Source organism: Tamandua tetradactyla, chromosome 2, assembly GCF_023851605.1.
Source record: "Tamandua tetradactyla isolate mTamTet1 chromosome 2, mTamTet1.pri, whole genome shotgun sequence".
Taxonomy (NCBI): domain Eukaryota; kingdom Metazoa; phylum Chordata; class Mammalia; order Pilosa; family Myrmecophagidae; genus Tamandua; species Tamandua tetradactyla.
In genome coordinates, this window is record NC_135328.1 from 45048541 (window position 1) to 45068847 (window position 20307).

At 35.7% G+C, this 20307-nt stretch overlaps 1 protein-coding gene across 7 annotated transcripts in view; it reads right to left on the bottom strand.

Annotated features, from left to right (window-relative positions):
- The window catches only part of STRBP (spermatid perinuclear RNA binding protein), a 76523-nt gene that overhangs the window by 10967 nt on the left and 45249 nt on the right, over positions 1 to 20307 (bottom strand). For 6 of the 7 annotated variants that reach the window (XM_077144206.1, XM_077144201.1, XM_077144207.1 and 3 more), the window contains exons 12-17: positions 18734 to 18892; positions 15093 to 15227; positions 14748 to 14888; positions 11139 to 11262; positions 6459 to 6503; positions 464 to 597 (exon numbers count right to left, since the gene is read on the bottom strand). In XM_077144206.1, the coding sequence (XP_077000321.1) occupies positions 593 to 597; positions 6459 to 6503; positions 11139 to 11262; positions 14748 to 14888; positions 15093 to 15227; positions 18734 to 18892 (609 nt within the window). In that variant the 3' untranslated portion in view covers positions 464 to 592. Of the gene's footprint in view, positions 1 to 463; positions 598 to 3293; positions 3941 to 6458; positions 6504 to 11138; positions 11263 to 14747; positions 14889 to 15092; positions 15228 to 18733; positions 18893 to 20307 lie in introns of those variants that run through there. The other variant, XM_077144197.1, reaches the window with a different exon arrangement.

The window sequence follows — 20307 nt, forward strand, 5'->3', positions numbered from 1 at the left end:
CACTTTGATCTCCAGTTTGTGTAACAGCTACATATATAAATGGACCCCACACCAGCACTGTTACCAATCTTACGGCTTATGGAAATTTCAGCACTTTGGCCAAAAGAGTGCCCTGACAGTAAAATCTTCTTAGGTGAACTTTTCCTACCATTGAATTCTTGTATCTAAACAGGTACATGTGTGTATATAATTTATATACATGTTATATTGTAAGTTTCTACATACATATACACACACACATAACCCAGCAAAAGTGAAATTTCTCTCTTGAACAAAAAATAATTACATGGGTGTTAAATGCTGAAAATGACTATTTTACACATAGACCATAAAATTTTAAAGTTAATGTGATGACATAAGACCTAAGGGATCAAATATACCATATATGATTGTCATATATGCATGCTGTGTGTAAATTGACTTTAATTATTTTTCTCTTTAATCAGAAAATAAAAGAGCTTACCTTTTTATACTGAGATCACAGCTTACAGTCACTATATTTCAGCCTATTTTATACAAGTGATATGGCTACGAAGGTCCGAGGAGAACGAGAATAAAGTGAGATAAACGTGCTGAAAACTGCTTAAAAGTATTAACCTGAAATACACAGAGGGTCCAACACCAGTTTTAAAAATACATTAAGGTATTCCCGGCTCTTCAATTAATAACGGTGACTGACTGATTCATGATTTTTAAACATTCACCCAAATTTTTTAAAGAAGAAGAAAAGAAAAGGCAAGATCTATCAAGTGGTCTGTTCCCGAGGTTAACAATTTGAGCAGACTACAAATGATTTAAGGAACCATGTATACCCAATTCCTTGCTTCACCGTACCATGCATCTCATCAGCATGAGGTATGTTGGAAATCTACTAGATCAATTACCTTGCACAAGAGACAGAGTGCTCCTGCAGCCTGAAGAAACAGACTGCACGCTACATCCCTGGCCGGGCATCAGCCCCCATGCAAAGGATATGGCTTTGAGGAGGACCCCTGTCTCTGAAAAATTATAAATGCGCTAACTGACGCAGTTAGGAATGCATCTATTCAATTTATGTGCTAAAAAGTTTAAAAACTGTCAGAAGATAGCACAGCTCATACACTAATTCTAAGTTCTATATTGGTCTGTAAACTCCTGACAAGACTACACTAAGAGGGATTAAGTACAGATATTGCTAGGTTGCTAAAAGAAAAGTTTTAAACACGACATCGTGGCTTTGAATAAAGTATTGCTCTTCTTGAAAATGCTCAGTCACTGCTCTCAAAAAAGAAGGTGTCAGAGTGGTGTATCTGAAAGCTGGAAAGCCTCAGGGGGTCACATTGCTCTTAAGACCAAGATATAGAAATTGTCATTTCAAGCCAGACAACCTGATGGTTCTAGAAGTCAGAGAAGAAATCTTGAGGGCCCAAGTGAATAATAAATGGTGCGACGCTCAGAGGCTGGCAATAGGGGCTGTCAATGAAAAAACCACCTACAGTGGAGAAAAGAGCAGAGAAGCAAAACTTTATGTTAATTTCACACAATTTGGTGAAGCCAAGAGCTTCATTTATATTTCTCTGCTCTTTCAGCTGTATGTGGAATTTTCATTACAAAATGGAGGGGTAGGAAAGAAAAGGGGGCAAGGGGGTGGACACTTAATTCATTACAGAATTTAAACAGTTGAACTTGCATGGTTACCACTTCTAACAAAGAACTGACAGCTCAATTATTTTAAGTAAAGCAGAGAAATGTAAAAGTTTGCAGCAACTGGGCAGGTTTACAACATGGTTAGTAACTTCCAACAAACAACAAAATTAAAAAAAAAAAAAAAAAGACTTGGTAGAAACCATTTGAAATGACTGCCATCATGTTGGAAAACAGCACAGCTCCCTTTTCGCCATTATAGAGTGTTGAGTTATGAAGCACAGTCAGCTACTTCAAAAGAATTTGCTAAAGAGAAATCTCCAGAGAGATTCCAACTTGGAAGGCAAATTTGAAGATCAATTTCAAATAACAATACAGCTGCAGCTGCCAATTAATAATATTCCAAAAACAAAGAGGACTATTATAAATATTGAATTAATAAACACTGGACACTAATAGCCATGCTTTTTCTTCTCAGTGATGGCTCTGTTTCATCCATAGGTCAGCAAAATGAATCAATGAAACATGAACTCTCCCAGCTGAAATGGACTCTCTTGTTTATGTCTAGTCACTAATGCACAGGATGAGAATGATAAGTTCACAGCTATTTCCAGCAACTGATGAGATTTTATTAAAGTATCACCCACCACTAATAAAGAAAAAAGGTCAAGGAGCAGAAGAAACAAACAAATTAATGGGTAATATACATCTGAGAAGATTTAAACAAATTTAAAACATTTAACTCTCATTTAATGGCCCCAAAGAAATACAGTGTATAAATTTGCCGTATTTTGTGAAGCCCGTTCTCATTGATGGGTAGTGTTCAGTTCCTAAAAATGAAATTTAAGAGGGAAGAGGGAAGCTCAATCATGGTACAAGTAGACATTTGAAGACACACGGGCTTTTAAATATTGACATGGGACCACACTGTTGACTTCATGGGGGTGAGTACCTTAATGAAACCATTCCCTTCTAGTAACATTATAGGCTTTCCAAACAAGGTGAGAAAGCAAGTGGGAAGACTTAAGTCTGCACCCTTTACAGAACAGCACAATGTTACTGACTGATCATTTTTCACCAGCATAATCAGGTGTCTTAAAAATAAATGCTGACCCATGGCTGAAACCTGTCACTTTTCACAGCAGCACTCAACAAGAACTGGGACAATTGAAGAGCAAGTTTTTATGGGGACCCTGTTGCTGCTTTAGATTCTGATGTAATTGAAGAGGAAAGGAAACCCTTCAGTGAATCCCAGAAAAATCACTAATCTTCTATCTGCATGAAAAAAGCCAGGGAGTGAACATAGTATCTTACAGAGTGAAGAAGGCCACAAGAACAAGAAGGTGTTGATCGATTAATTTATTATTTTTAAATCTTGGATATTCAGAAACTAAAATAATCACATTCCTCCTTCCCCATCTCTGGATAATGCCATCATTTTAATAAGCAATGCTCTGAAAACAGAATGTAACCTTTATTATTGGGGATACCCTTGTCCAACAGGAGTACCAAGGGCTTACAAAGTAAATATACTGGCCCAAACTAACAATCATCTTTGCTTTGTTTAGCAGTTTGCTTACAAATGAATGGGTTTCTAGGACTAAGCTATAATTAGTCTTCAATTCCTTATAATTTGATACCAAAACATATCAAAAATAATAAGCTAAAACAATATTCAAACCCATATTTTATTGGCTTTAATTACACACTTCAATATTTACAAAGTTAAAGTTAAAATGAAAAGTCTCTATAGTATTAAAAAAAATAACTACAGCCCGAATTAAAGTGCCCTGGGCAAATACATATCAATCAGCTGAGAATCAGTGACTGCATTAGGAACCAGGCAGTACTCTGTGTTACAACAAAGCAGTTTATTTGTGATCAGTGTTTGAGACTCTATACATCCTTCACAAATTTAACTTTACATAATCTGATACTTCTCTTAAAACTTAAACTTTGAACTTCTAGACTTTTATTTCCTTAGAACAGAAGGGCTGGTATAAGTAATTTTCCAGAAATGAGGTACCGTTTCACATAACTGGTTTCTTTTTGTTTTGTTTTGTTTTCAAGTTTTAGAGAACTAAATTTGCATTTGTTAAAATTAAAAAGTAGGAAAGATGTTCTTTACAAATAATTTTGATCAAGTATGTGTTCAAAGTAAGCAGGATAAAAAGGCTTTTTTTCTAACATTCTGTATTATACTGTATAGTTGTTCAATAGGAATTAGCTTCTGTCATTGGCTAAAAGAATGAGTAGTGGGGAACAGGATATGTTGGGAATTTCATAACGGGTAACAGAACCATTCTCTTGGGCAAACCTACAGAGAAAAGAAACGGAGAGGACTCCAAATAAGTTTAATAATCCAATAAAAATTTCAGGTAAAAAAAATCTTACAGTAATTATCATTAACCTTTTCCAGATTAGTCAGTCAACATGTACCATTTTGGAAGAGGCCTACAAATCCTTCACAGATCTATTTTGAAATTGCTTATAATATTTTGATAAATAATAACTTCCTCTCAAAATTAAGACAGCCACATCATAGGAAGAAGGATAATCAGAAAGCAGTTTCATTTGAGTGACCTGCCATGAATTCTAAAGATCAAAAACAATGCTAATGGATCAATAGCTGAAATTATTCTAAAAACCATACTGGTTCTCAGTTTGGTACATCACATATTATAGGAGAAAGAGGTCACGATTCAAAACACAGCTTTGCTGGGCAGGCCTCAGCTCCCCAGAAAGATAGCTCCAAGTGGAACCTTAACAGGGAATGCATTTTCTTAATGGCTACTGCCAATATTGGCATGGCAAATCTGGAAAGATTAATTATTTTCCTAATTTCATAATTAATACGTTCTTGTGGCCTCACAAACTTCTGCATACTCAAGCATGATTTGAAATCTTCTCCTATTTCTATTCTAATATTTAACCTATGGAGAAATCACAAAGCAGCAACAGCAGGTATTCAAGAGCACCAGATGATCAAAGGGAAATTACCCCACATGCAACAGCTTTACAAAGGCCAAAAGACATATTTACCTTACAGCCAAAATAAAGCATTGTTTTAGTAGGTTTGCATCACAGTAACATTTAAAAACCAAATCTTTTATGTGAAAAATGGGGGCATCAAATTTCATCAGCTTTGGAAGTCAGTTATATGACATATGAAGAGAGAAACCTTTTGAAGTGGGGCTCAGAGGCCACAGGGTGAAAGTATGTTAAAGGAGGAAAGAGAGGAACAAGAGAGAAAAATTTAAAAGACCAAGGAAAAACATGAATCTAGATTTAAAATTGCCTTAAAGGGAAAAATTAAACTCTAGCAAATCTATACTAAAGAACCTGAGCCATAATATATGTGGTCTAAAAGAGACTTAAAAATCTGCTCTAAAGGCAGATGACTTGGTATCACAAAAGACATATTATACTACAGTGAATCTAGTGAGTCCAAACTTATTTGGATATAATGACCAGAACTAATTCACAGGAAGGATGAGGTAGTCAGAAGATCTAGAAGCTGGCTATATAGTAAGACCAATAAGCCAAATCAAAAGAAGCTAGAATTTAGAAGAAATTCTGAGTGAAAGTATGTTCTCAGGTCATCCCCAGTTCACAATTACCCCATAATTGTTCCACCTTGGGTTATGAGAAAGTCTTGACCAAAACTGAATGTACCATAGGAAACATTCAACTAAAGGATGTAACTTAAGATGTACCTTAAAGAAAACTCGTTTGACCCTTGCAGCTTACCACAGAATATAAATTCTGTATCTTGGGGAAAGTGGTCAAAGCATTCACTTTCTCTGTACTTCCGTAATAATGAAATGAGATGAAGCTACAGTTTAACAGTATCTTAAGGATGTCTAATTTTCATCCAAACAAAAATGGAAAAGCTGATGTATGAAGAGAAAAAATATAATGCAAAGGTCTTGAGGCTCATATGGAGGACTAAAGCCACAAGTAGCAATACATTGTAGGTCTTTCCCTTCTGCGTACATGCACGCCCAGTGTGGGGTTGAACAGACACTCACACAAGCATGCATACACTCTCACACTCACATGTGCATGCACACTTCCTCTCTTCTCTCAATGCCTAACATCCTGCAGATGGCTAATTCTATAACATGTAGCATCTGAGTTAGGAAAAATGTTTAAGAGCATATCACTGACTCCAAACCTTATTGCCTCCATTGCCACATAAACCTCATTCAAAGTTATCCAAAGGGCCACTGGGGATCATTTATGCATTTGCTTTTATTTTATATTTTTGAGGGGAGGGGAGACATGCCTACAAAATTTTCTAATAACCTGCTGGTGACACCTCTTATCACCTTCTCTCTAGGATAAATTATACCCTGTCTATTCCACCCCCCAAGCAAAATTTATAGAAAAGGATGATGGCAGCAAATTTGAAGTGAGCATTTCCTATCCCAGACTCAAATCACCCACAGTTCACACAGTTCCAAATCAGAAATGTAAATGTAATTATGTAACTGACAAACAGCCAAGCTAGAAACTGGGTATGGCCCTTCAGTAGTCTTTGAATGGAGTATAAGTTGGCTGTAAGAAGAAACTACTTAAAATATTTAATTTCAATATGGTCAGAAACAGGCAATTAGAACAAGCAGTCCTTCAATCAGGCAAAGCAGAGAAGAGCAACTCCAACCAAACCAAGAACCACAAGGTTGTGGCATTTCAAAGGGAATTTAAGTTGGGTCACTAGAATGAATAGGTCTGAGATCCTCTGAGTCATTTACGAAAACCCTAGATACAAACTGTTTTGGATTGCTGTGGCATCCAATCAACAAGAGATATCAGTAAGATGGTGTACATACCATAGGCAGGGGCAGCTGTGCTGTAACCATAAGGTGTTCCATAGCCTAATGCAAAGAAGAAGAAAGCAGATCAGTCCACGGCAAAAAGGAATGACAGTGGCCCAATTCATACCACCTGTCCTGGCACCCCGAGACCTGAGGCGGTCTCCTTCCAGGGATATATGTGAATGATTCCCAGAGTAGTCCTGGCTTAGCTGATCCTTCCACGCCTCTTAGATACAGAAGCTTTATTTCCCCCTTTTTTTCAAAAATTTATTTTATTTATTAAACACACCAACATACAAACACAAACATCCTTACCACATGATCATTCCATTCTACATATATAATCAGTAACTCACAACATCATCACATAGTTGTATATTCATCACCATGATCATTTCTTAGAACATTGATGCAGAAGCTTCTTTAAATGGCCTACAAAGCAATCCTTGATATACCAGAATATCCTATGTCTCTTTCTCACTGCACATACCACACTGTATTGAAATAATCAATTCCTTATCCGTCTTCCCCACCAGAGGGGCAGAGACAAAGTCTTATCTTCGTGTGATATGATCTAGCAAAATGTTTGGCATATAATAAGCACTCACTAAATATCATTTATTGAACAAACGTTCTTGGAACCATTCAAATTACCAGTTTCTCAACGTTGGACAATAGAAATTTCCAACTCTATTTTCAAAAAACAGCAACAGAGCAGGTTAAGCCCTCAATTCCTATTAAAGAACACATGTGGATTAGGTTGGGAGCTCAAGTGCAAGGTCTGTGATTTGTTATCCAAATTCCTGGACCCAACACAGTATCTGACAGAGGAAACCCCAATAAATGGTAAAATTGACATAAGCCTCTGGTGCCTATGAAAAAGGCTTATTTTGTTATATAAAAACGAGTACTAAATATCATTTATTGAACAAAACATGGAAGTTTTTGAACCAGTTTAGTTCTGGCTGCAGTTTCCTTAGACATAGAACCATCTGAGTCTCCATCTTCTCATCCGTAAAATGGGGAGCATACCAAGCTACTTTAAAAATTTTGCTGTGGGGATTAGAAATACATATCAATAGAAGCTGCTACCTTTAATCTTTCAGTAAAACAACTTAAAATATATAAACAAAAACCATTTGGGTAAACTTCTAGGAAAAATCAGTTTCTGAGGGAGAACAAGGGCACAAAATCTACATGAGCTCTTCACACTACTAGAACCCAAACAAAAGTTTTTTTCACATTACAATCCCTTTTTCCTATATATACCAATTTGCTGCTCAGAATGACTTTTTTCTCCTTCCCCTATCTGACCACTATTCATTCTTGAGATCAGGGTCAAATATCACCTCTTTTTTGTAAAGTTTCCCAAGCTTTCTGTTCACCCTTTGCCCACCCCATGTTATGGCTTACAACATACTGCATTGTGCATTGTGTTTATACAAGGGTTTATTCCTACCCCATCACCCCACAAGTATTCTTTGGGGCAGAGGCTAGGTCTTAGTCATCTCTGAATACCAGTTCCAAATCCATTTGGGACGAAGCACTCAACTGTATACTGAATAAGTGAACTGCTTTTAGAGATCTACTGAAACATTTCCTAACGGATGAAATTTTTTCACATTTTTAGTCTAAACAGGCATACATCATTTTATTGCACTTTGTTTTATTGCTTTATAGAAACTGCATTTTTACAAATTCAAAGTTTGTGGCAACCCTAAGTCAAGCAAGTTTATCAGAGCCATTTTTCCAACATATGCTCACTTCATGTCTGTGTCACATCTTCATTAAGATATGTACAATTTGTTTTGTAATCATAATGCGAATGCATACTTAATAGATTAAGTATAGTATAAACATAAGTTTTATATGCACTGCAAAACCAAAAAGTTCAAGTAATTCGCGTTATTGCAGTGTTTGGTAGCCAGACATGCATTATCAACAAGGTATGCCTATACTTAAGTCATATAAAACTGGGGGTAGTATAACTAGTCTTGGTGCTTATCATGTATTTCAAGGGGACACAAGCAGTGGAAATAGGTAACAGGAATGGGAGACAATACCAGAGGTCAAAAAAGAAATTACTGCTTAAAAAAGAACTTTGTATATTAAATCTATTTCAAAAAAAAGTAGCTGTTCCGCTAAGGCTACTGTTTAAAGGGTTTCAACAAAACCATCAACAAAATCTACTAAACTGGCCAGTGATCAGATGATTGAGGGTCTATAATCCTGACTTCACCTTTTACTAGCCAGCTGACTTTTGAATTTTACCTGTTAAAATTTTAACCTCTCTAGTGAGTCTTCTGCTACAATTGAACTGGTAGGAGAAATTAATTACTACATGCCAAAATACCTACTACAGTCCCCTGTTGCACAAAATTTACTCCATTAATCACATATAATCTATTCATAACCTAAAGTGACCTAATCTGAATCTTCTCTGGGTCACAAAAGTCTTCATTTTTAAAAGCTTCAGGAACAGGCCTTTTGCAGAGGTCTATGCAATTACAAAAAAGAAGATAAGCTGTTATAGGGCAAAAGAACCTAGCAATAAGAAGGATATAGATGATTCCTTTCAAGATCACTGCCACTGAACAATACCTGTTTATTACCAGTCTAGGAGGAGGTAAACTTTCCAAAATCACACCACAAACAAATTAAACCAGATTAAGCCCAGCGGAATGTATCATCAAAGACAATAAAGGTCCATCTCAATAACCTACTTTTAAATAATATATTGATGGAGGCTAAAAATATTAAATTTCACTAGAAATAGTGAGATGCACAAAAGAATATTTTAATTTTTCATGCATAAATCATATCAAACTATAAGAAAGTCACGATCTTTTCCCCCAACATTCATCTTGTTTTTAGCCAGTTTCTCCCAGGAAATATCTTTGAAACCGCATTCTTTTTTCATTCTCCATATCCATCAATTGCACTTCCTAAATATCCCTTCAATCTATCCATTTCTATCTACTTCCCTACATCCACTGAAGATACTTCCATTTTCTCTTGCCTGGCCTACCAGTTTACAAAAGCCTTCTAACTGGTCTTAACATACCCACTCCTGCCCCTACATTCTCTTCTTCACACTACAGAGTGATCTTTAAAAATAAAATCTGATCTTCTCAGTGTCATTCTCCACAGAACTCTTCAAGAGTTCGCATTGTACTGAGGCTACTAAGACCAAAATCAAAGCCACAGTCTCCAAGACCGTGGAGATCTTAGTTCACATCACTCCCCACATCTACACCCCCATACTGTGACCTTCAGACATTCTGGCCACTTTCTGCTTCTTCACATGAGCCAAGTTCCCCACCAACAGCACCACAGGGTCTCTGCACATGCTGTTCCCTGTGTGTAAAATACTCTTCCATCAAGTCTTTTCTGAGTTATCTTCTCAGAAAAGGGTCCTTTCTTCAGCGGGCTTTCTGGGGCCCACTAAACTAAGTTGCTCTGTTAAACACTCTCATGGTATTGTGTCTTCCTTCTTCATCACATTCATCTTACTTTATAATTGCATGTAATTATCTGAGTACTATATTTTACCCTTTAACTGTAAGGGGCATGAGAGCAAAATCCATGTCTCTTATCTGCCAATGCTAGCAAATAATATTTGTGGAGTAAGTCAGTGCACTCTTCACGAGAAACATCTTTAAGCACTGCACTTAAATGGAGGCGTCTAGAAATATAGTTTCAAAGCCACATTATTTATACAGCTTCCCAAATGGCCTGTTTTAATTCTTTCTTAGAGGAAAACACAATCTAAGTTAACTCTTAGGGGTGTTCCCTAAAACACAGGGACTGGATAAGACACACTCTTATGACAATTTCATTCTGATCAACTGCAAACAATTTATTTTTTCAGATAAAAGTTCTACACTTCTAATATTGCCACAAACTTGATTTTCACAAGACAGCTGTACATCTACCTCTAAAATGACACAAGGATTAGAACAAAAAGCAGAGAGAGAGAGGGCATCTTTCTTCATCTCCCTAAAGCCACATAATGAAATGTAATAAACTTTAGAAATGCAAACACCTGCATTCAAGTCTTTCTCTGCTACTTACTAGTTGTTTCATCCTGAACTAGTTGCCCCATTTCCCTAAACCTCAGTTTCCTTCTCTGCAAAATGGAAATAATTTCTATCTTGAGGAAACAATATGAGGATTAAAATCAATTAAGTGAAATCACTTTTATAAAGTATACAGCATATGGTAAGCTCTGGATAAATAAGTTCCCCCTTTTTTCTCTTTGTATTCCTTTAGCTTTTGATGATTCTCAAATATTAATAATGCCAAGCTTCACCCCAACTAGGTAATTTTTTAAAAATTTTTTCTCACCTGTAATACTGTCTTCTATGTTGCTACTGAATACACCCTGCTCAGATGTCCAAACACCTCAATTCAGGGGACATCTTATAGGTTCCTCATTGTTCAAATATGCCCCCTCAACAAAGAACAATATTGCTCATCTGTCATCTCCCTCCAGGAGACCTCAAGAATCTTGGCAGATCTGTGAGAAAACCTATGACACGCTGTAGTTTCCCTTCTTTTGAATTTCTGTGTATATCCATCTTATACCTTTGCTGTATTTCCAGAGATCCGTATAACTTTGGAAAATGAAAGAGATGCTGTTCTTCAAAGTGTGGCCCAGAAAAGGAAGCGGACCTCTTACAGGCTGTACTATACCTGGAGCTATGTAGCCAGGAGCAGCTGTGGCCCCAACAAAAGCGCCCCGTGTTAGAGTTCCTCTTCCTCTGCCCCGAACAGCTTGCACTGCTGCAGACACAGCTGTATTCACAACACCCTTTGCCTGTTAAAAATAACACACATTTTCACTAATGAGAGAAAAACTATCATCCTCTCATCTGTTTATTATACAACCTCTATGAGAAACTTGAGCCCCTAGTTGAGACAATGATCCACTTTGTGACCTTGAACCTTCAATTTAGCATCTGTAAAATGAAAATAACACATATCTAAAAGAAGGCACTTGGAAAATAAACTGGGCATATAAAAGCATACAGATAACTTTTCTTCATTCGAGAGTTACCCAGAAAGAGCTGATTTTCTACAGACAAATTTCAGTAGTCATATTATATCCAAAGTTATTTTAGACCTGACTAAATTAATTATAGACACTTGGTACCTACGTTCAAAAATCCACTGAATTCTCTGCCAAGAAGCAGGAAACACCCCAGCAATAAGCCACCTAAAATTAACTTGAACCTGAGTGGGGTTTAAGAAGAAAAAAAAAAAAAGGTACTAAGACAGGAAGGCCAAAGATGCAGATGTTAGTAGTTCCTGCTCTGCAAGTAACTGCTGTGATCTCAGGAAGATCATGTTATTTCTTTAGGTCTGTTTCTTCTACCATATATATGTATGTATATGGACATATGTATGCATGTATGTATGTATTTATGTTATCAATCATTAAATACTACCTCTAAAGCTCCTTTTTGCTCTAAAATGCTCTGGAACCCAGATGAAGTCACATAATCTCTCTCTAAGGGGGTCTCCCCAATTGTAAAAAGTGGATAATGAGACCTACTTTGTATTTCTTACTTTAGAGATAAAAAAGTGATTGAAAAAATAGGTATGAAACACTGAAAAATAGAATAGATAAATCAATAGTAACAGAATGAAAATAACCTTTTTGCAGAGAACAAAAAAGTATTTGCAAAGCCCCTTTGAGACACTGGGGAAAATGGAAATATTAAACTTCCTCCTAGGGAGGACTGATATTCTTGCAAGTATTGGGGACTGCCAATTGAACAGGCCAAGTCCTTGATCTTGGGGCTTGTTGCCCTTATGAAACTTACTGCTGTAAAGGAGAAGCTAAGTCTACTTATAAATATCGCCTAAGAGTCGCCCCCAGCAAACCTCCTTTGTTACTCAGATATGGCCTTGCTAAGCCAACTTGGCAGGTGAACTCACTGCCCTCCCTGTTTGTGGGACATGGCTCACAGGGATGTAACCCTCCCTGGCAACATGGGACATGACTCCCAAGGATGAGCCTGGACCTGGCATCATAGGATTGAGAAAACCTTCTTGACCAAAAGGGGAAGAGAAATGAAACAAAATACAGTTTCAGTGGCTGGGAGATTTTAAATAAGAGTTGACAGGTCATTCTAGAGGTTATGCTTATGCATTATATAGACATCCCTCTTTAGTTTTTAGTGTATTAGAATAGCTAGAAGGAAATGCCTGAAACTACTGAACTGTAATCCAGTAGCCTTGATTCTTGAAGACAACTGCATAACTATATAGCTTTTACACTGTGACGTGACTGTGAAAACCTTGTGGCTGGCACTCCCTTTATCTAGTATATGGATACGTGAGTAAAAAGTAAGGACAAAAACAATAAATAATAGGGTTGGGAAAGAGTATGGGATATGTTTAGGATGTTCTTTTTAAATTTTTATTCTTATTTTTATTTTTTTTTTTGAGTAATGAAAATGTTCAAAAATTGATTGTAGTGATGAATACACAACTGTAAGATGATACTGCGAACCATGATTATACACTTTGGATGAATATATGGTATGTGAATATACCTCAGTGAAATTGCATTAAAACAAACAAAAATCACCCCTTTCCCAAATTGAAATTTTAAGAAAACCAAAGGGTGTCTAGTTTTAAATATTATGCTTATTTTAAAAATAAATAAGCAACAAAAACTCAAGTTAGAAACTATTAAATTCCCCTACTATAACCGAGATGCAAGCAAGGTGGTAAATTTAACAATATTTCAGACATCTTTAATGGTCAAAGTATAAACACCTTTACCTCACATTTAAAAATCTTCATCTTTTATTCCTCCCAGGATACTACCTCTAGTATGACTAAGCAGAAGACAGTTTCAAGGTCGAATATATAGTGCATAGAGAACAGCCACTTTTCTATTTGGCTGAAATAAATCTAGCCCACACATCTAAAATAGACTGCTCCTGGCTGTCAAGCACATTGAATAAACAAGTTTTACAGCTTCTAGTGTGGAAAATTTCTAAAAATGAGTGAAACTTCATGTAGACTTTTTTTTTTTTTAACCCAGCTTAGTCAAAAGTAGTCGGGAAGCAATAATCTGGCAGTAGCAGAGTAACTCCACACAAATCTAGCCCGAGTCAACTAGAACCAAATTAACTGCCCAATAAATACCTACATTTAGGCTTTTTTTTTTTAAACATACATGCTTTTTAAACATTAAAATTAACTGACCAAGTATAAGATGTAACTCATGGGGAAAAAACATACAAACTAAACAAGGTAACAACGTAGAACATATTTTGTTGTATATTTACTAGATGATTTTAGGGAAAGAAAATCCACTTATTCCTTATATGTATATCACTGCAATTTTAAAAGGCTTTATTTTTATTTCATCTCAAGTAAAAGTTATTATTCCCTGTTTATATTTTAAACCGTAGAATTTAAGCTGTTTTAAAGACAAGAGCACACACACAAAAAAATTCTAAGACCGATGTGATACACAATAGTAGAATGATCAAGGCCTTTGGAAGGAGAAGAACCTGATATTAAAAAGAAGCTCCACCATTAATTAGCTATACTACTACAAACAAGTACCTTCATTTCTTTGGGATTCATTTCCTAATCTGTAAAATGAATCCATTCTACTCTCTTACAATGGACTTAGCATATGTAAAAGAAACTAACGGTGATACTTAACATAGACACTTAAACAATCTAAGTTTCTTTCTATTGGTCTAAGTATTTCAATTGATTTGTTTCCATCACATAAAATATACAAACATTATTACACCAATACTCTCCATAGGGCAGACAATGTGTCTTATATTTACTTAAATATCGCTTTCACTTGCCCCATGCAATGATTTCCCTTGCAATCATTATAAAGGCATAAATGAGTACATGAAAGAATTTGATAGCCAAAAGCATGTAATTCTAAGTACCTTGCTGTTGTTATCCTGGACTAAGACATTCCAAATGAAAGTAAGCCCCAAATTCTCTTGGCAGCTCCTCCAAACTAAACAAATGCTAACACCTCATTAAAGTCCAAATCATCCCGATATTTTACTTAATCAAGACTGATGTCAAACCCCTAAATCATGCTAATGGCCTTTTTTTTTTTTCAAATTTGCCTAGAAAACCACATAACAAGGAAGCACTAACCAGATTTATATTATTCACTGGCCTAATCCAAAGAAACAATTGCCAAATACAAGAAAAATAACTTCAGAAAAAGCTAAAGTAGCACAAAGATACGAAAAGAAATTTAATTCCTATGACAATTTTTAAGTTATTGCAAAGGTTTAATACCTGAGGGATAATCTTCTTTTTCTTATTATTTGCTGCATTGGGTCCAGAAAACAGCTTCTCTAGGGCAGCTAAGGCTGCACTTGCCTTTGCTACTTTCTTATTTGGACCTGCACCTCTGAATTTCTGTCCATCTACTTCCACCTAAAATTGAGAACAGTGCTTTGCAATTATTCCACGCAATTTCTGTATATAATTGTAATTTAAATGTATCATAACACGGTAATCACCAAAAGTCAAATAGTATCACCACAAATGTTTCAACCTAAAACTTAAAAAAAAATTTATTCAGAACAGTCTATATCTTTGAGGAGAAAAAATAAAGATGACTTGGATTTTGGTACATACCTCCATTACAAAGCGTTTGTCATGGCTTCCACCAGTCTCCGAGATAAGTTCATACTTAAGACCTCTCCTTTTTTCATTAAGCTCCATTACAGGATTTTTGCCACTTGCTGTGAGAATAGGGCCCTGAGTTCTTACCTAAAGGAGAGAAGGAATCTCAGTATTTAATCAAGTAAGAGTTTAGAATATTAAATTTCATGTCAATACAATTGTGTGCTATGACTGTTGAAAGAGAGGCTCAAAATTTCTACTTAAAAGCATTTAGGAGCTAGAATGAATGCTCATCTCTATATAGAAATGGTGACATATTTTTTAAAAGTGTAGGAACTCTACAAACAGTAAACACCGCAGTCGGTAATCTGGCCCGACTGCATTCAAAGCACAGCTGTCCCTGCAGACAATTATTTGAGATCAGTGTATCCTCACCACTACATAGCACTCCAGGGTCTGATCTTTGGTGTTCTTTATCTAAGTTACATTCTAAATATTGAGTATAGAACAGATGGAATTCTAACAGCAACTGGGGATTCACTGTTACTCATTTTTAGGGTTAGGAAGAACTAATTTTCAATTTGGGGGAGAGGCAGCCTCTCAATCTCTAGACAGATTTAAGGGCACCTAAAGTAAAGACAGTGGGCTACATACTTTGGATTCTGAAATGAAAAAATAATAAAAGGCAGCAGTCATTCCCTACTCTCAAGAGCTAGAATCTAGCAAGAGGGACAGGTTCAATAAATAATCACTGCAAAACAATGTGAGACGAATTAGAAACACTTGTTTCTTGTGGAAACACTGTAGAGGGAATTGCTTTCTATGGCAACCAGGATAGTTTTCCTGAAGGCGACCTGTGAACTCAATTTTAAAGGATAAGTACCAGATCATCATGAGGAGGAAATGAAGGAGAGGGCATTCTGAACTGAAGAAATAGTGATGCAAAGGTCTAAAAGAGTAAGAGAACATTCATTTGGGGAACAGCAAGAAGTTCAATTTGGCTGTTTATGGAATGAGGAGAGAGAAGGGTGGTGTAATAGGATCTGATTAGAAACAACCTCAATGGTCCCAAATTGTATGAGACTTTGTATGCCAGGCAAATAAACATTTATTTTATCCTGGACCACTGAAAGGCTCTAAGCTGCAAAACTACCTGATTAGATTTGTGTTACTGAAAAAATGACTCTAGCAGTAGTGGAAAGGATTGACTTCAGGGAGTTTATATAAAAACAGAGGTAGGAAAGAAAAGTAATTCACGTTAAGAGTATGAAGGCTCAAAAGAAGAAAAAGGCTACCAAACAAACAAACAAACAAAAAAACAGTACAACCATACTTTTGAGAAAGGAAAGATCAAAAGGTTGCATACTCTTTGAGGTTAGAAATCAGGCCTGCCATTCCAGCACAGTAAGTGTTCAATAAATGCTAAAGAAAGTAAAGGAATGTCACCAAAGAATTATTTTGACTGTGAACCTAATAGACAGTAAAGCTTTTAATAAAATCTTCTATGCTGATATGTGAAGTAGTGATGCTGCAGAAGTAAAACACTGAACAATTTTTAAAGACAAGTTACATTCTTTGTTTTTATTCAATAAACATGCCTTGTTTTTTTTTCATTTCTTGAAGAGTTTTTATAATTACCTTTTAAAACTTTCAGGACAAAGTTCCACTATCCATTTTTAAAAGATAAGAGTAATTTTTGAAACTATGTCTAGAGTAATCATTCCCTACTTTGCAAATCTGGATCACTTCTATAAACATGAGTAAAGATACAAAAATTTTTATTTCTAACCACTTACTACTATTTTAAAAGAATAATAATTTCCACATTACTGTAATAAACAGAAATAAAACATAGATCTATTCACTAACAAAAAGTCCATATACTCATGTTACCTATTATGAGCACAGCCAATAGTCTTATTAGCACAGACTTGACAGTCTGAGCCTCATAATTGGTGAGCCCTTTCTTTGCTTAGTGTATGTATATATATACACACACACACTAAGATGTAACAGTTGCCAAAACAACATCTTGCCCTGTGAATACCAGCTGTGAATGACTGGTTATCTCAAAAGTCAGGCACCGTATCTTCTGTATTTCACACTGTCACCTGAAGAGTCAGGCATGGCACTCACAGGCCAGAAGCACCATCAGTCCTCTTCAGCCTAGTCCACTCGGCATTTCCCAAACACGTACTTCACAACTCCAGGTCAATATGCCTACTTTTCCTGCCTAAAATGCCTTTTCTCCACCTCTTCACCAAAACACAAAATCCTACTCATCATCTAAAACCAAACTCATATTTTACCTCCTGTGATTTTATGAGTGTATGTCTGTGTGTACATGTGTATAGGTCTCAATCATTTCTTCCTTGCATCTTGAGGCTGTGGACACAATTTCTGTAGTACGAGGCACTGAGCAGATAGAGTCAATGAACTGAAAAAGTCAGAGACTTAGTAAGACCTTATACAGGGACGAATAATGTTCCCAAAAATGCATGGCCACTCAGAACATCAGAATGTGACCTAACTTGGAAACAGGGTCTTTGCAGGTGTAATTAGTTAACATGATGTTATACTGGATTAGGGTGGGGCCTAAATACATAAAGACTGTTATTCTTAAAGGAAGAGGGATATTTGGACACAGATACAGATATTGCGGGAAAATGGCTATGTAAAGACAAAGGCAGAGATTGGAGTTAAGCTGTACAAGCCAACAAACGCCTGGTACTACCTGAAGCTATAAAATTTAAGGCAGGATCCTTCCCTGAAGGATTCAAAGGGATGAGAGCCCTGATTTGAGAATTTTAGCCTCCAAAGCTGTAAAAGAATAGATTTTTGTTGTTTTAAGCCACCCAATTTATGGCAGCCCTAGGAAACTAATACAGTCCTTAATAAATTCTTAATCTTAATAATCTTAATTATTAATAATCTTAATTAATAAGTCTTAATCTTAATAATAGGCAGAGCACAATTTTTTTTTAAAGTAAGCTGCTGCTGTTACTTTAAAACCAATTTTCCTTATTGTAGAATGCAATAAGTGAAGGTTCTGTGAATTCCCAAATGTGCTATGCTCTGTATTTGGATCTTGTCCTATTTTCTTATCTGTGGGAATAAACTCATAAATCTGGACTTACTCAGAATTTGTTACCTACTGAATCAGGCTATGCTTTCCTTCAGAGCTGGACCAAAAAAATGATGACCCATGATCTCCCACAGCTTAGCACAAACTTCATACCTCTCCCACTAGACCCTTTAGATTTTCATCCTTCTTCAGTTACTGTTAACAACCCTGATGCATAATAATTATGAAATACTGGGAGCAGCTTCCATGACCAGCAATATGAAAATGGCTAATTAAATCAGGTTACATTCATGCAGTGATGTGTTGTGCTGTTATATACTTCAGTTTACAGATATTTTTTAGAATTAAATGAAAAACCAAGATATACACTGCATGAAAATATAACTGACTTCATTAAAATACAGAAAAGAAGCTGGAGGGAAATAAAAATATTAATAACAGCTGCCTCTGGGAGACAGGTTTGTATATGCGTTTCATTTTATTTATACTTTTTCATATTTCTCAAATTTTCTACAATGCACACACATCTTTCTTTTTTTTCTTAAGGAAAAAATATATATAACTATACCTCTAAGGTACTGGAGGTTTCAGTTGTAGAATTTCCAGTATTATTGCTTGAATTTGAAGACACTGTTTCATTTTTGCCTTCATTATCTGATTTTTCATCGGAACTCATACATTCAATATCTGCATCAAAGCCTGTTGGGTATCCCATTGCCTGCAATACCTGTACAAATTATATTAAGATTCAGTTTTATTCAAACACCAGAAATCACAGAGAATAGATAAAACATTTATATTAAAACATAAACTGTTAAGTTTCTAAAGATGCCTGTATTTGTTTCAGTTCCTAACGAATTTATTTAGGCTCTTCAAGAGTGCCATATTTCTGTACAATCCAACTGTACCAGCAGGTATTCAAAACACTATTTGAGGTGCCACATAAATGAGAAGCCAGGCAACCCAGCTTTTATAAACAATGGCATCCTGTACAAAGAATTCTTCAACACAAATAAAATAGTATTACAAAATACGGATATAAGTAGAACTCTGTACCAAGATAACATGAAATTCAATCAATTCATACTGAGAATTTGGCATTCTGCTTAACACTTTGAATCATAAATAAATTCCTTATATATATTTGGGAGTAAAGCCAATAAGCTTTCTTCTAACATCTTAAGTTTTAGAAGTACTCAGATAGTACTTTACACTAAGTACACTAACATCATTTGGTTATAACATCATCAATATTTTATAAAGAAAACACCTTCTCCACTACCTGAGTCCTGAAAATATTTTCTCTCCCTGAGAAATCTTATCCTTGGGAGATTAGCTAGCAGTCTGGGAGCAACATGAGCTATTATAGGTTTTAAGTCAAAAGCTATTATAGGTTTTAATTTTAATTGGGAAATTGTGGTATTTCCCAATTTAACATACATAACTGTAATATTCTAATGTCCATAATTAGTAAACACCACTTTTCCCTGTCCTTTTCTCACATATCAGATTCATTTATTTACATGCTACTGTAGCAGCATAAGTGTAGCAGCATAACAATATATTTTAATTTTTTTATATAACTGATGACAACCTCTCAAGGGATACAGTATCCATTTGGAATACAACAAAATTTGCAAAAATATTCAAATTAAGTCATTTTCTATGAACACTTTTTTTATGATCATTCTGTTCTTGTTACATCATCAATAACTCACAATATCATCACATAGTTGTATATCCATCATCATGATCACCATGAACACTTTTTAAGTGTGTTATTATTAGTTTATGCTATAGAAGCCAAAAATTAAAGAATTCACAGTCCTCTGGAACCAAAATTGTTTGTTTTTTTTTTAATCAATCTTAAGGACAAAATATTGGTAATATCAAAGAAAAGTTATTTTCAAGTGTCTGGCAAACAAATTCCAACCTAATAAACATAAGTGAGCTGAAAAATCACAAGATGAATCTTTGAAATAAGGTGACTGGGAAATCCAGCAGTGTGTTAACATGCACCTTTCCTCCTGGACAGACTGAGAAAAATGATACTCTCAAAGACTAGAACCCCCAAGTGAAAAGAAAACATATGGCACTCTAACCCATGACTGTACACTCAAAAGAAACAAATATTCTATTCAT